Source organism: Lepidothrix coronata, unplaced genomic scaffold, assembly GCF_001604755.1.
Source record: "Lepidothrix coronata isolate B3197 unplaced genomic scaffold, Lepidothrix_coronata-1.0 Scaffold238, whole genome shotgun sequence".
Classification (NCBI taxonomy): Eukaryota; Metazoa; Chordata; class Aves; order Passeriformes; family Pipridae; genus Lepidothrix; species Lepidothrix coronata.
In genome coordinates this window covers 435,880-453,093 of record NW_016690418.1, presented here as the reverse complement: position 1 = coordinate 453,093, position 17,214 = coordinate 435,880, and the positions used below count along the sequence as shown (strand labels likewise).

The window sequence follows — 17,214 nt, the reverse complement described above, 5'->3', positions numbered from 1 at the left end:
CAGCTGGCAGCTGAATGCAGGTTTGATACTAACAGTTTAGACATCTTTAGATGTAGCAGATGGAAAATTTTACACAAATAAAGTAGGAGAAAGTGTGCAATTAGGTTTTTATCTGCAGTTACATGATGCATCCTGTGCTTTCGTTTAGAACATCACCTTGGTGGGTGGTCATCATCTTCCCTTGCACCAAAGCTGTACCTTCTTGACACCACACTTGATGTTGGATGCCTGCCCAAGCACCAAACTTCTGTTATTGTTGAGAGTGAAGGAAATCAGAAATGCAGCAATCAGCAAAAGACAAAGGCAGACCAGCAGTGTGATTCCAGCAGCCCAGTACATTATGGTTACATTCCATGCGAGTTAAGTCACGATGGTAAAAGCCTTGGCAGGATTTTTTTTTCAATAGTTTATTCATGATGTTCATTATTATGAGCTGTAAAGACTATGAGAATTTCATTTTTTAAATGTCTTATGGAATGTATCACTTTCTTAGATCTTGTAGACATGCTGTGGAAACCATAACATAAAATATGAGTTACTTACAATAACTAATTTTAATCCCATCTGCTAAGTATGACAACATTAGCATTTCCACTTAATTAAAAACACCCTTAAAGCAGCAATGTTTTAATCACTCCATTTTATTTACTCTCCTCCGGTGTCACTTATAATTGTAACTTTTTATTTTTTAATAATGAGGGATTTTTTTTTTCTCTGTGCATCACACAAAAAAGTGCTGTCGATAATTAGCAGTCTTCTGTTATTACTAGACTCAGGTGTCACAACTGTGTCTCATCCTCATTACAGTAAAAAATTTCACCTATCAGATTCATTATTGCTAGATAATGCGACTGAGAGCCTTAGCAGGCCCTCCAGAAAAGTAATTCAGCCAAGCAAAATTATCAGCTAATTATATTTAGAATCAAAAGCCCAACAACTATTTGCAGATAAATTGTATGAATTGAAGTGAATAGACCTGAATATTAAGATTCATAGATTTAGCAGATGATTTGTTAATTGGAATAAAAAGGCCATTTACTAGCCATTTTAACAATAGATCAATCGGAACTCTATTTATTATTTAACTAGTAGTGCTTAAGGATTGAAATGAAGAATAATTGTATTATTGTTATGATATGATACTTTTCCGGGAGAGCACAGAAATGCGTGGAAATTAAAAGATTCCCTGTCCATCCCCAGACCAAAGCCTGAGCCCGTGTGTGCTCTGCCCAGTTTGGTCTGGTCTGTAGGTCTTGGCATCTGTAAGGTGTACAGTTTGTAGTAGGACTTACTACGTGTAATAAGTACCGGTCAGAAAATCCACATAAACTTTGCTGCAGAAAGGTAGGAAATGAGTATGCAAATAAGATCATTTGCAAATGAAAGAATTCCAAATTTTTAACTTTCATCCAGCAAAGTACGGAGGCATTAAATTCTGGTTTTACTAATTCATGATCCTGGTAGAGGTTTCTCATAAGGGGGAATTTCATACTCAAATGATGACTCAGATCCCATCTTGGCCTGCAGTTTTGTTTTAGGGAGCTGTTCCTTTTTTTTTTTTTCCCATGCAGACGATATGATTAAAAAGCAAATATTTTAACATAACTTAGTGATCTGAGCTATTACTGAAATGTCCACAGTTTCACTCTTTTTTTTTTCCTCCTAGATTAAAGAAAACTTTAAAAATCTATTTGCTTTGACATATGACACAATATTTAAGAACTGAAATCATCAATTAAATCACACATCAGAAACATTTCCCTTTGGTAAAAAATATAGTGCTAGACGATGTACACTTTGAAATTGTTGTTAATGTTTAAAATGCAATCTGAAGTGCATATGTTATTTAAAAAAAAAAAAAACCAACATAAATTACAAATTTTAAAAGTTTATGAAAAAAAACCCCAGCAATCATTGCTTAGCAAAAGCATTTGCAGAGAAATGTGTGTCTTTGGGGTTTGTGGATATGCATAGTTTTCTAGCATGAAAGCTGAGTATGTTATTCTTTATTTTCTTTTTTTCCTGTTTAAAATTGAGTAGATCTAAAGGAAATACAGTTCTTTCAGGGCACCTGTAATAAACTACCAAAGCCAATATGCACATGAAGGTAGCAAAACCCTTTTGGATTGTCACTGAAAATAGAAAAGGTGAACATTGACAAGATTTCAGATTTTTTATTCTGGGTGGGTGAGGGAAACTGAAGTTAAAAATAAAGTCCTCGTATGGTCAACATGTTGGAGGAAATTCAAAGCCTCTCATAAAATAAACATATTTTAAGAAGTGTTTTGAATTTCAGTGTGTAATTTCTGGCCAACAGAAATTACAGTTGTATCTTTGGAGCAGCGTTATGTCAGATCAATGGTCATTATACGAAAAAAATAAACTGAAACCTGGCTGCCTTAACCCATTCAGTTATTAAAATGTGAACACCAAGAGGGACAACTTTGCTTTAGATTCGCTACTGGAAAACTTTGCGCCATGGTGGGTGCAATTCTAAAATGTTTGGGTTTGATGTTACAGGAGATATGTAAATTGTTCCTTGAAAAAAAAAAGAAAGCGCGCGCTTTGGCAAAGGGATTTCATCGGTGGTTATTAAAAAATACAACAGTTTATGCCCTGAAAAAATAAAGGAAATTATCCAAAGCATGTGAATAAGCTCAAATATCCCAGCCTGGAGCACGCTGCGAGTTGTTCCTGGGCTATATTTAGCTGTAACCTTTGGAGTCTGGAAGTCTAAGGAGAGTCTTTGCTGTGCCAGGTGAGGGTGATGTGTGTGTCTGTGTGGGCACCCTGGTGTAGCCAACGGGCAGGCCCTTATTTTCCGGCAGCATTATTAAGCAAAGCCGTCCATACTTCACCATGTTGTTACATGTGTCTGTCTGCTGATTATAAAATGTGTTAAACAGTATTTAAAAAACAAAAAAATGCAGAGCTGCGCTTTGATTTATTCAGCGAACAAAACATATGCTCGCTGTTCTGTTCTATGTAATTCATATGATCAATAAAATTTTCTTTAAAAAGAGCAACTTTGGCATTTAGAGGGATTGTGCTGCTGAAGGGAAAAAAAAAAAATGTTTCCCTCTTGCTGCATGTAGGCAACCTCAAGGCTCTTGCACCGAAATAAGTTTTTGGCTGACTAACGTCTATTTTTGTGTATTTATGGTTTCTAATCCTCAGGATCGAAGCTGTGCATTGTGGCTGCTACCCGCTGTGTCCCAAAGCCTTGGTGTACCCAGAGATATTCCCAGGTAGCTGCTCTGTTCAATGTTCCTTTTGCTGAAGCGTAATAACGTGATTCCTGCTAAAATCCGAAGTTTCAGGATAAACTTGAGCGAAAGCAATTGTTTATTTGGCAAGCCAACATGTTAGTGTTAAGGAAAATTTTATGTGTTTTAATACATTAGACGAAGTTTATATTTGCCATCTGTTCTTTTAAGATAACACAAAAGCAAGTTTTGAAATAGCATTCTTCATTGTTAGCATACACAACCCGTAATGATAGATTTTTGTGAAAAGGTCAGTGATGCTGCAATGGTTTGCAGATTTTTTTTTTTGATACACAGAAGGGAAAAAAAAAAAAAAACTGAGGTCTGAAAATCACACCAAATTATTTAAACAATTTAATACTTAATAGTATGCAACTGCAGTACAGGATACACACTAATGTAGTACCAGTTCTTTGAAAAATCTCATCACTAAATGTATCACATATGCATTGTGTTACATTAGAATAATGTATTTTAATCACCCAAAGGAGATGTCTAAACAGCACAACTACACAGTCTTATTTAGCATTAAACATCCTTGTGAGCTGAGGTAACCTTATAAAATCATGCTTAAATAATGTAAAACACGAGGCGGCACAGAGCAATATGCATTTTTAATTAGTAAAGTGACTAATATCGAGTGTGTGCTTTGAGGTTTTTGTTTCATTAAAAATGTATCTGTTTTTCCTGCAGCTGAATATCTGTATTCTACACCTGAACAGCTTTTTAAAAGGCTTCAGAATTTCTGCAAGAGACCAGATATTGTAAGGAAACATCTCTATAAGGTAGTTGTTTGGAATAGTTTTAGATGATATAATGCCATATTGAAGTACAAAGGAAAAAAAAAAGCCCTTAAAAAAACAACATTTAATTAACATACTAATGTTTAAAGGAAACATGCTAGGGAGGGATATTAGTCGTTACACTAACAAGGATTAATTAAACTAGATGCCAGTTGTATTAACCTAGGTCTTATGAAATACGTGCACTTAATGCATGCTACATGCTTTTTTTAATTTATTGTTTTCTAAAATGACTGTCCTTTACATTTGGACCCAAGAGGCTTATAAAAATGAACCTGGATTAATGCAACTCATTAGTTTAAAAGGAAAATAAAAGAAAGATCCTACAATTATACTAATGAGGATAAGTTTACCTTTGTATCATAATTTAATCTTAAAAAAAATACAGGTGACAGGTATCAGGTAAGATTTCTTTGACTTTTGGAGTGATTCAAATGATTTTCATAATTATGATTATTTTATTTTTTTGTAAGGTGTGTTGAGCATAAAAGTTTATCAGGAGTATAATTTACTGGTATTTGTCATGTGCTCTTCAGTTATTTCTGTAGAGAAAGTCCAGTTTCAGTGACAGACCCTCCATTCAGGTTTTGCTTGAGTGTTCAGTGCTAGACCGACTTTCATGGATTTAAGTGGTGTATTTATGCTGCTGGGAGTCACACTCTTCTTTTTTTTCAAATTTGATTGTAGATGAAGCACTAAATATATTATTCCAGTGAAGAGCTGTTATTACACAATGCTCCTTTTAGGAGAATAACTGCTATTTTCTGCACACTGATATGTACATTCACAGCAGTTTATGACTTTTACTGTCCTGGCTCTGCCATGGGTAGGTTGGATACACATCACCCCTGCATGACAGAGGTTTTTCAGTTGTAAAAAAACCTGAATTTAGCTCAAAGTCCTTAAAGGGGTGCATGGAAACAGTCCCTGTGTTAACCTGTGCAATGGAAACGTGGTTCCTTGAGCGTTCCCTGGCTGTTGCTGTCCAGGCACATTGTTAATGAGCAGGGCGAGTAATCTCCTCCTTAATTTGGAGTCTCCTGCTGCCAGCAGACCCAATCTCACCCCTCCACCTCCCTCCCTCTGGGGACCAGAAAGTGTTGGGTCCTGCTGTGTCTTGTCTGCCTCTCGACCCCTCACAGAAGCAGCGAGGGTTCAGCCCACGCCTTGACTTTTTTTGTGACCTAAAAATAGACATTTACATAATGACACATCAAAGATGATGTTGTTTCTGCAGGAAACAGTTAAACCTCAAGAAAAAAGGAGAGAACCAAAAATGCAATTTAACACCCAATTTCAAGCTCATTATCTTTCATTGTCTATTAACTTGGCAATGGTTCAGAAGGTAGCTCATAATAGTTTAAAATGCTGACTGAACACTTCCAGTGTTCAGCATTACTTCTTGAGTCAATAGTATCGTAGAGTTATACATGGGGGCTTCAAAGGGAAAACAGTCCTTAAATGTTTACCTTGACATTTCCCAATGCTTCAAGCTCAGCTAATAGTTGTGTTCACGTGGATCTTCACCCTACATCTGGATCCCCAAATCCTAAACAGAGCACAGTCGTGCAAAAAACAGGAATAACGGTGGACAAAATACTGATATAAAATAGAATGGGTTGAAAATGTGTGTGCAAGCCCCGTAGGTAAAATGCTGATTTTCTCGAAGGATTCTCCTCTTTTTTTAAAGAATTCCTTGAGCTGATTTGCAGGCAGAAGCTGAAGGTGTTTTTCATACCCCTCGTACATGGGCTTGTGCAGCCCCGCTCAGATCTTCTGAGAGTTAGAACTGAATGTCTGCAACAGGTAGCAACTGAGTTGAGTGGGGGATCGTTTTAAAATGAGTAAAGCAGAGCCTAATCCAGCACCTGTGAGCACCACAAGAAAGATCCCTGTTGTCTTTAATAGGCTTTGGATCAGCTCGGAGAATGCTGTTAGAGTTGTCTTTTTGTACCTACACCCACGTACGCCAAGTCCGCTTTCACAGTGGAACCATCCGTAAAACCTCCTAGAAAATGCTGACTTAGAGCTGTGCTGTTAATGTCATCATAGGTGGAAGGATGCTGCTTTTTTAGGAAGCTGAAAAGAGTGAAATCAGTAAGGGTAAACAGCACTTACACCTTATTATCACCTCTTTGTCAGATCACTATAATATTATCTCTGTTACAGTGGAATAGAAAAGGGACCCCAGCACAGGAGTCCATACTTACCAGCTCCTTTTCTTTCAGAAACCTTCCTGCCACACTCTCTGCCTCAAGTTTATAAAGTACCTGTGAAATTTTGAAAGTAAAAATGCTTTAAAAATGAATAGTGCTTTTGCTGGTTGGAGATTCGGCTCCATAGGTTGGGAAGTAATCGCCATCAGAAGAACTTTGGCTTATCCTTTGACATATTGTTGAGATTTTATTACTAGTGATATCTACAGTAATTAGACGGTGGACTAATTAAACAGGCAGTTTATTCTTCCAGTTGTCCTCAGTGCTTGTGCTGACAAAATTAGGGACAGAAAGGAGATAAATGGCAGAGGGGCAGTCAGCTTAGGATGGGACACAGGGAGTATCCCTGTGAAAATGCACAGACCAAGGCATTAAACTGTTATAGCTTCACTGCACAGGGCAGATTCGTGCTGGCAGACTTTTAGAAATGTCCATAATGTAAGCACCTGTGAAAACCTTTCCAAATGATGTATTGCTCACCCTCGGCATTCTCACAGCACCAAGGGCTGGCTCATCTGCATTTCAACCTTGCCTTCTACCCGTCATTAGCAGAAGATTGAGATGAGAGGGAAGCAAATCTCATTTGTTATCAATTATTTGTTCTGTTCCAGTTTTATGGAACCAAACTCTAGTTCTGAGTGTTTTTAGCTGCCAAAATAAGCACTGGAGTGAAGCAAGTAACAACAGGGCATCGGTCTGAGTACACCACAGAACCTGTCAGTGCTTGCAAGCACCCTATCTAGCAGATTTAAAGTTAAAAAAATAAAATAAAACGGGTCAAAGCATTTGTTTCTGCATTATTTTCTTTAAGTTTACCTTTCAGTTCCCTCACTTGAGTTTCTTAATTTAAAACAGCATGTATAAAGAGTATACAGTGGAGAGGGACAAGAAGAGTTGCCAAAAGCCAGGCATGGAAGGAGCTGACAACTTTAAATAATCTCTCCCAGCCCTCCCAGCTGAATGAGTGCTGGTTGACATGCTGTCAGCTTCAGTTCCTACAGAAAATCCTACTCTCACTCATGCTTGTTTAACAGAGAAAAGAATTTGGCCCACTTTCTGACATTCATCTTCTCATTTCCATCACACTACAGAAGCTCACCTGCCTAGGAAAAGACACATGGCGTGATTTTTTTTCTTTCTTACACCACTGTAGAAGGAAGTCTGCTGAATTCAAAGGGATTAAACTGCTGTAAAATCAAATTAAGATCCCAGTTAGACCGTAGACATCTGAATTGTTTCCAGTCTCAGGATTTGGCTGCATAGGGCCGTTCTAACAAAACTTTCTTTTTTATTTTTTTTTCCTTTTCTTTTTTCTCTGATTTGAGATAAAGCAGTATCTTGGGTATTTCAGGGAAACATGTAGAAGGGAAAACTGCTCCTGGTCCAGCTTTCATACTTAGGCAGCAGGACACATTCTCAGGCTAAGGATACAGGCGCTGGACACGTGAGGATGCAGGGGAGCCTCACACCAGATGTCCCATCAGCCACTCAGCCCTGTTGCAGGGAGCAGTAGCTGTTCATAGTTCTTGTACAGTCCATGCAAAGCCTCTGCCTTTATCCTTACTCAATCCCCAGCAAAACTCCATGAGAAATTAATTTTCCCATAAGCAGCGTGGTCTAGTGGAAGGTGTCCCTGTGCATGGCAGGGGGTTGGAGCAAGATGATCTTTAAGTCCCTTCTAACCCAAACCATTCCATGATTCTATGATATATTTACAGATGTTGTTAAAAGCTTTTCCCTCAGTTGGCTCAGGTTTTCCCCACCTTTAGCTGCATTGACTCTCATTCTGGAGCTGGTCTCCTGGAAGCAGGAGCTCCTCGTCCACCTTTTGTATATCATTCGTTATTTTGTAAGCATTTGTCAAACATTTTCAGTATCCCAGTCTTTTAAGTCTCTCCTTGTGAATGTTATTCCATGTTTATATTCTGATCTCTCATCATTCAAGCCATTTTGATGCTTGAGAGCTGTTTCTGTGCTGGTGTGATCATTGCTTTATAGAGTATTCTAGGCCGTGCCATTGGTTTATGTGATGTGTAGTACTCTGATAATTTTCAACCTGTTCCTTATGGAGCAAATCCTACTGTTTACTTTTTAATGGTGAATGTATATTGAGCAGATGTTTGCTTACAGTGTTCTCCAGATCTTTTGTCCTGGGTTGATAAAGTTAATTCAGAGCTTTATAGGATATGCAAATAGTACAAGCATTTCCATCCATCCTGCTGGCTTTCTTTTCAGCAGCAGAATGTGTTTGCAGAGGAAAAAAAGAAGGAATTGTGTTGAATTTGTGCTTTTACCTGGTTAGCATTAGGTGCAGGTCGGAAAGAGGTTAGAAACACAAGTGAGAAACTTGTGTTTTCCTCCTGAGATTCTCAGTTTCCACTGAATTTAATTTAAAATGGTTTCAGAGGTGGCTTAGATCTGCTGTGTGCGAAGGTTGTAGCAGCCTGGAAACTCTGGAGTGCAGCATGCTGTGTCTGTGCTCTCCCATCTCTGTTTCAGTGCTTAGGCATGGGATCCTAAGTAAAATGTATATAACATAAGGATTTCTTAGGTGAAAGAAAACTTTGGTTGCTTGTTTAGAACATGGAATCACAGTGTAGTTAAGGAAGGTGCCTCTGGACGTCACCTGGCCAGCCTCTTATCCAAGCAGGGCCGGCTTCAAAGCAGGATCTGACTTCAGAGCTGGATTAAGTTGCTCAGAGTTAGACTGAAGTCTTGACACTTTTCTTTCCCATATGTTTGGCTGATCTAGGTGAAATCCACCTCTAGCTTAGGAGGTTTGCTCAGGGGGGAAGGTCTGCTGGACTGTGGGACACAGTTTAAGCGTTTTGGGTCAACCTTAGGTCTTTAAGCAGTGTGTGTGTCTGGAAGCAGCTGTGAGATCTGCTAGCTAATGTGAATCCTCACTGTGGAAGAAATGAGCTGGCAGGAAGGCTGTTGAAGTTGCCTGATAGCACATTTTGGGGTCTAGCCATAGATGTAAAGACATAATATATGTATAGATATATCTATCCATAGGTGGCCTGTACTTGCCTTGCTCTTCACTCTCAGAAATACATATCCAGGAGACTTCAGCTCTTTGAAAATCATAGAATCCTGCAAACATTTAGCTTGGGAAAGACCCTTAAGATCATTGAATCCAACCATTAAGCCAACACTGCCATGATCACCACTAACCCTTGCCCCCAAGTCTTGGTCCGTAGCTCATAGCAGTTGGCTGCACTTGTGGAGCAGGATTAAAGCATTGGTTAGGAAAGCAGTTATGGATGCAGCTTTCAGCAGAAACACCAGGACTTGGAACTTTTTATTCTGACAGTGTTAGATAGCTTCTAGGGTAGTTTTAGAAAGTAAATGAAAACTGGCAGATGAGCCACAGCCACTGCAAAACAGTAGATGGAGAAATGGGTCAGAGGAAATAGAATTGACTTTGGAAGAAAAGTTGCAAAAAGCATGAAAGCTCTTTTTTTTTCAGTAAAGTTTATTCAAAAGTACCTTGAGAAAGGAAGCCTGAAACTGTTTTCCTGCTGTTGTAGTTTGTTGGTGTGTTCTGAACCATCCTATGCAAGGTACCCACCAGTGTGTCCTGTGCAGATTCACATCCAAAATTTGATGTTTTTTTTTTTGTTTAAAGACATTAAGAATGAAATGACTTTTAAAAGGCCAATATAAGAAACAGTTTGGTCAGGGAAATAGTGTTACTCTATTGAGGAATATTATATAGCTCTGCCTCAGGCCTTACAGTGCATCCAATTCATGTAAAAGCAATGATATCTTTTGGTGGTTTCCAAAGGTGCTTGGAGTTTGAAAACTGAGCTCCTAAAATAATTGCTAAAAACTGTTTTACACCTTGTTCCTTCCCCTTTACTCACTTGCAGAGGGAAGGAGCTGGATCACAGAGTAAATCTGATCTAATTCAAACTGGCTCTGTAAATCACTTTGCTGCCTTGCCTGCAAAATTTCAGGGTTTGTGTTGAATAATAGGCTCTAAATATTTTTTTTTAAGATGATTTTTTAAAAAGTTCATAAAATGTGTGCCAAATCATTACTGTCTGCTTGAACTCCAACTGTCCTGAACCAGCCGGTCTGAATGGATGAACACTCCTTATTCAAATCTAAAGGTTAATTCTGGGTCTAATGATGGCAGAGTAGATATTAAGTGTTTCAGTTCTGATCTTAGGACACCAGAAACAAGTAAGCTGATTATTTCATGAAAGATATTGTATTGCTAGTGACATTATGTTGCCTGTTCTTTATGGGGAGATCTTGCTTTATGTGAAAACTTTGCATCTCTTTATCTCTACATATTTGATAGCTGTTGATGGAATGATTGTTTGTTGAAAAAATGAGTGTCCAGACCTTTGCATATTTATCACTCCCCAGAAAAAGGAGGTTACTCTCAAATAAAGCCCAGGCTGATGATGTCCAAGCAGGAGAACTAGGCCCTCACTCCTGCTGGCTCATGGTTCTGCCATGTCTGAGGGTGAGAGGGGCAGGTTGGTCCCCATGGGTGTTCCATCTGTGGTGTGTCTACTGAGACCAACCAGTAAAGCAAAGGGATATTTGATGGTGCTCATCCAGGAGCAAATAACCTGGGCCTGATGACCAGCTTACCTGTATTTAAAAAAAAAAAAACCACTGAATTCACCCCTCCAGAAACCCTTACTGTGTGAGAGACGTCCCCTTTGTGTCCCAGCTTCTAACAAGGCTCCGTGTGCTTCTCTCTTGTGCTTCCTCGCAGGGCGAGACGGCCGGGTTTTCTTGGGCAGCGCTCGGCAGTAAATTCAGGTCTCTGCTCGCAGCAGAACCGAGGGAAGATTTGTGACAGATGGGGCTAAGTCACAAACTTGCAGCCTCAGGCAGAATTGTGGAAGTTTCCAGAGTGTGCCCATATTTACCTGATCAGAGAGAAAAGAAAATCTGCAGAGGAAGCCGAGCCTGGCTGCTTGTCATAGCTGACACAGAGCCATCTGCCACAAACCTGTGGCGGCTTCAGATCTCCAATCCCTGCCACCACCCCAGCTCAAATTAAATACAGATTCTTAGAGACGTTATGATGGTTACACATGTCCTCGGCATCACATGCAGGAGACTGTTCAAAAAAAATATGTGGCCTGTTGTGTAACCGCACTCATGTATCCCATATGTGGTGCCACATTGAATTTCCGGTTGAATCTGTTTTTATCCTTTGTACTGGATGACATGGTGCCTGAATTCTTTCTTTTTGCCGACACGATGGCAGCCAAGCTGCAGCTTCAAACGCTCACACTTGGCTGAGTTTCTACCTAGGTTGCCAGGTTATCATTGGAGCCTTATTGTGTCCTCAAAGGGCCACAGGGCCTGAAAGGAGGATCCGAACGCTGCCGGACTAATTGGGCAGCCATCTCCGGGTTGTTGGGAGGCAAAGGGCTGCTTGAGCACTTCTCTCTCTCTCTTTTTTTTTTTTTTTTTTTTTATTGCAAATTAATGACTCTCTGGCACAGGGGTTTTTAAGTGAAGGTATTAATAAGGGGTCTGGCAGGTAATCCCATGATTCGTGGAGTTACATTTGCATTTAATTAATCTTAAAGAAAGCTGAAAGATAAACAGCTGTAATTCAAACTAGCATGGGAAATATGCTACATGGTGCCATCTATCCGATAAAATGAAAGCCGAGACACTTGTTTTATTTCTCTCAAGGATGGAGAACAAACAGATAACAATCAAAATACTTCCAATAAAAACCAGTAGTTTAAATGTAATGGCAGTTCATCAAGAATCTTTGCATCCAGTTGCAAATACAGTCTTTTAAAGATAAATCACTTATGATTCCAGCAGTCAAGCCGCTATATTTGTTGATGTAAAATGTTTTGAAGATGTAGATTGTACAATAAATTTTTAATAAAGTGCCCACTGCAATTTTTAATTAGCATATCTCATTCATGTATAAGTGTGTACATCTATCTGTATGTTTATCACCATGCATATCCTTGTGTCAGAGTCAATGAATGCAATTGTGTCTTTATCTGATGAAGTAGGATCTGGTTTGCAAGCGATAATAAAACCTCATGGCAATTCCAAGATTTTCAACTCTGCTCTGGCAAGAAGGAAGAAGAGGACTGTGGATAAGATGTGAAGCCTGGTAAGACTTCTCTTTGTGGACAGGTATGGTCTCCCTTGGATCAGGCAGCTCCTCTCCCTGTCATGGCAGGTTAAGGATGCAAGCTGGTCCCCTTCCAAACACGTGCCTTTGTCCCTTCTGATGCCATCAAGATGCTGAAATGTCCTTTTTCATGTGCAAGAGAGAGCATGTGGTACCTTTCCTTAAAATTACTCCATTAAGCAATCAAAAAAACCCCAAGGAGGCCCAGTGGTGTCAGGCGTTTTCCTAGCACTACAGAGTTGTAATTTTGCAGTAATCATCTCTTGTATGTGGATTCCTCCTTCTTTCTGCTCAGCCAGAGCCCAGCTTGACTCTAGTTGTTGCGTGTGGTTGAGTAGACATGGTCTTCTCGAGAGGGTGTGCATAGGTCTGGTAGTCATTCTTGGAAGAGCCAAGGAACAGGACTTGCCATGCACTTCCTACCAGAGTGTATCATTAATGTGCACCAATGTTATCACACCTTGCAGCAGCAAGAATAAATTGGAGCATTTTTGGTCTTTACTGCTGGGGAAACTGAGGCATGGTACAATTAAAGCAAATTGCCTCAAGTATCACAGTGAGTCATTCTCCAAACCAATAAAAGGGAAAGAGGAGATGCTGTAATGCTGCACTAGGGCTTGTGGTGAGCAGACTCAGTACATCAAAGCTGTGTGGTTTCCAGTGTAAAACTCCTGCTGTCCTCAGGGCATGCCCTGAGCAGCTCCACAGCCAAACGAGGTCTCCCCCAACCCCTTGGTGAGCTGGTGCTCTGCCTTGCTTTATTACTGATTAGTGATACTTCAACTATGCCCAACTCTGTCTGGTGAGAGAGGCTTCATCTTGGTGGAAAAATTCCCCCCCCCAAGTTACAAACCTTTGCAAGTAATGTTTTATAATAGAAACACTGTGAGGACTCTAATTGCAGGGTAATAAATAGCAATGCTGCCTTATCTTCTGGTATTTCTTTACATTCTTAGCAAAAATGCACAGCTGCTCTTGAGCAGGGATGGAAATTCCCCATCCCTGGACGTGTTCAGGGCCAGGTTGGATGGAACTTTGAGCAACCTGGTCTAGTGGAAGGTGTCCCATGGCAGGGGGGAAACAAGATGAGCTTTAAGGTCCTTTCCAGCCCAAACTATTCTGTGATTCAATGATTCCATGTCCTTACCACATCTCCTAGAACCTGCAGGTTGGCCTTGTGTTGGGGGCCATGCTGGCCTGTGTTGAGGTCCTCATTCAAGAGAGATGTGGGGCTTCCAGGTAATCACAGGTGATTCTTCCCCTACTGCCCTCCAGCAACCTGCTGCAAACTTAAATAGCCTGCAGAGTTTTGCCTGGCAGTTTCAGCAGAGCAAAGGAAACTGTCACCCTGCGCTGCTTCATTTAAACCCTTCACTTCAAAAGGTCAGAGAGACAAATTGGGATCTCGGTCCCATTGTTCCTACACACATGAGTAAGCGGTGAATGCAGAGACCTAATCCTATGAGTAAAGTGGCAGAATTAGACCTTGACTTACTTTCATTTTTATTGATGTTTTACCTGTGTTGACACAGCAACGCTGAGTGCTTTTATACAAGTTTCAGTGCAGAGTCAAAGCCGGGTTTTCCTGACTCGTGCCAGCCTTGCCAGGCAGTGCCCCGACCAGACAGCTCCTCCTGCATCAGTGACAGGCCAGGCACCTAATCCTACAATCCTTTTGTCTTAGCATTTGAGATCACAGGAAACACAGGTTTATTCCACATGAGAATTGCCTTTTCCCGGATAATGGCAGAGAAAATCCTAAAACAACTAGGGAATTCTGTGGCAAACCGTTTCCAGCACTCCTACCCCACTCTGGTGCTGCAGGCACGGCGAGGAGCCGTGGCACAGACCGGCTTCCATCCCTGTTTGCAGCAACGAGACCTCTGCCTCAGCTGAAAGCTGTTCTGAATTAGGAGGTTAGATTTTTCTAATTGCGTTTTTAAAGACCGAGCCAGCAGTTCATTAGAAATCACGGAGCAAATTCTGCTTCTCTATTACACCAATATAAATCTTGAATGAATTTATATCAGGATAACTGGGAGGGTAGAATGTACCTCCCATCTTGTTCCTCACATTATTAAAAGTTAAAGGGCCTTGAAAATTAAATTCACCTTTCCCTGTTCAAGCTGTTTACTCTGTTTTTTATTCCAGAAAGGACAGTTGAAAATAATTAACCAACCTCCTTTCTGCTCATAGTCACTTTTAAGTTGGGTTCTCATGTACTAGCCCAAGACTAGTTTGTGTGGAAAAGACCAGAGGGCATTTTCTTTCAAACAAATTGTTTTCATGGGAATAATTTCCTAGAGAATTATATTAAAACCTTTCCATGAATCCTTGATTTTTTTGGGGGAAAAAAAAATTTAAAAAAATTAACATGTTTTCCTCTTTCGTATCTTTGATTTGGGGGACTTGGCAATTTATTTGTGGATATAAACGAGCACCTTAATGAAAGTCCTTGAGGATTTTGCCTTCTAACAGGCTAACCTTATTTAACTGAAATACTTCTCAGCGAGGCTTCATCTTGCAGGAAAATTTTGCCTCTGAGTTACCCACCCTTGCAAATCAGGCTTTATAATAGAAACACTGATAGAACTTTAATTATAGGGTAATAAATAGCATCGCTGCCTGATCTTCTGATATTTCTTTAGATTCTTAGCGGAGATACACAGCTGTTGCTGAAAACTGATAATCAAGTGCTGTAGGGGCCGGGAGTTATCCCCCCCGCTCTCCGTGGAAGCAGCAGCGGGAGCGGAGCGGGAGGAGGCGGCGGGACCCGGGAGCGGCGGCGGCTGCGGGGGAGGCCGGGAGGGGACACGCCGGGGATGGGATTGGGGGAGAATCGGGACCCTGGCAGCGAATATCCCACCCGGGGAAAAAGGTTCTACCATCCCGATGAACGGCCGAGAGGATGGAGGTGTGGGCAAGAGCAGGTTAAAAGGGACCAGTGGAAGCTATAAAGATAAAAATTATAAATAGTAAAAATACAGCGATAATAATGCGATGGGCGTGAGCCGGGGGCGATCGCTGCGGGGCGGCCCCGCGGAGCGCTCCGCGCATCCCGGCGCATCCCAGCACAGCGCTGCGGGAGGAGCGGAGCGCAGCGTCCCCGGGAAGGAGGGGACGGACACGCTGCCCGCCACTTTTTGTCATCGATATCACCGATAATAAAAGTACTGGTTTGCGAATAAGATGCTTTTGTAGCGTTTCTGTCCACGGACGGCAAAGAGGAAGAGCCTCCCCCACCCCCGCAGTGGTTTTCCGCGGGTGCGGAGCGGCTGCTCGGGTGCGCAGCTTTCCCCCAGCCCTGCGCGCCTCCGGGTGCCCGGCTCCGTCTCTCCTACGGTTCCTCCAATAAAAACTCAAACCCAAAAGACACCAAACGAGCAAAAAAAAAAAAAAAAAAATACCCCCAAACCCCGCAAGAAATCCCGGGCAAGGAGCGCGGCGCTGGGGAGGGATGGGAGGGATGCGTGCGAGGGGCTTAACCCTTGGAGCTTTGAAGGCAAAACAAGGAAATACGTCGGAAAGGCATGTCTGTAAACAATGATAATTAGCCTTTTCAAAAATCATAACACTGATTAAAATCTCGGATTCATTATTTATTCATCACAGAACCTCTTTGCAGACCTGGGAATAGTGATTAAAACCTAAGTGCTTCTCAATTTTGCACAGCTCGAGAGGAGCCTAAAAACGGGTTAAAATGGAAAGGAAAGAGGAAACCAAGCAAACAGAATTCTTCTTTTAAGAACCAATACTTTCTTCTTCCCTTCCTGGCAGGAGTACTCTTATTCCCCCAAATTTTGGTATTATGAAAATGTTTCTCATACTAAGTACAAGTGTTAGACTGAATCCAGTTGGTACTAAAATTGCAAACACACTTTCACTCCTAGAAAAGCCAACAGAAAGGAACTTCTTTTAACTCCATAATAGCAGGTTACAGAGTAAATGAACAACTGATGGTCAACTGGCCAATTATGGTATAAATATCCGTTGTTTACAGCGAGGTGTTAAATGAGCCTTTCGAGCACAAAGGATCAGACTGTCTAAGCTACAATTTGTGCTTCATCCCATTATGTCTCCCCGAAAAAGGCCCGTGCCGCTGTAGGTAATGTGCGGCAGAACATATTTCTCTCTGTTGATTTTAGTTTGCTTTAATTCAATACACACTCTTGTTTACTTTTTAAAATTTAAATAAATGTCAGCATTGTATAATTTCTATGTTAACAAAGCAGTGAGCAAAATCCCTTGTATGTTTATAAAATATTATTGTTTAATTCACATAGTTTAGGAATTCCAAATGTTGAGAATAGGAAGGAGGCCAAATACCATCTGTTTATAACTATGATGCATCATCATATGTGTACTTTAAAAAAGAAGAAGAAGGAAAAAAAAAAGCTTGGTCAATCATGCCACTGTTCTATCTGTGAGGAATATGGTGAGGATTTAAAATTGCTCTGTGCAGTTCTCAGGAAATTTTAGCGTGGTTTAATTCCGAGCAGGGATGTTACAGGAGTTGCTCGTGTCTGTGTTCCTGTCAGAGGAGCTGCAGGAAACACTCACGTGCCCCAACCACTGCAGGCACGAATTCAATCACTTTCTCCCAGCCTCAATATTCCCCACTTCCAGAGACTGAGAAACAAAACCTGAAAGATTTATTTAAACTCCTTATAGATTTGAAGGGGGGGGGGGTTGAGGGGGAGGAAGAAGGAGGGGTGCATTTGGGGCTTCGTTTTCAAGTGCTTCATAGATTCGTGGATTTTTAAGGACAGAAGGAGAGCATGAGGATTTTG

General features: G+C 40.9%; 1 protein-coding gene across 7 annotated transcripts in view; it reads left to right on the top strand.

The window, feature by feature from the left end:
- The window catches only part of GTDC1 (glycosyltransferase like domain containing 1), a 149,259-nt gene extending 137,066 nt beyond the window's left edge, over positions 1-12,193 (top strand). For 5 of the 7 annotated variants that reach the window (XM_017834743.1, XM_017834740.1, XM_017834741.1 and 2 more), the window contains 3 exons: positions 3,178-3,248; positions 3,960-4,051; positions 11,024-12,193. In XM_017834743.1, the coding sequence (XP_017690232.1) occupies positions 3,178-3,248; positions 3,960-4,051; positions 11,024-11,107 (247 nt within the window). In that variant the 3' untranslated portion in view covers positions 11,108-12,193. Of the gene's footprint in view, positions 1-148; positions 3,023-3,177; positions 3,249-3,959; positions 4,052-11,023 lie in introns of those variants that run through there. The other 2 variants (XM_017834742.1, XM_017834745.1) reach the window with 2 other exon arrangements.
- The last annotated feature ends 5,021 nt before the right edge of the window (positions 12,194-17,214 follow it).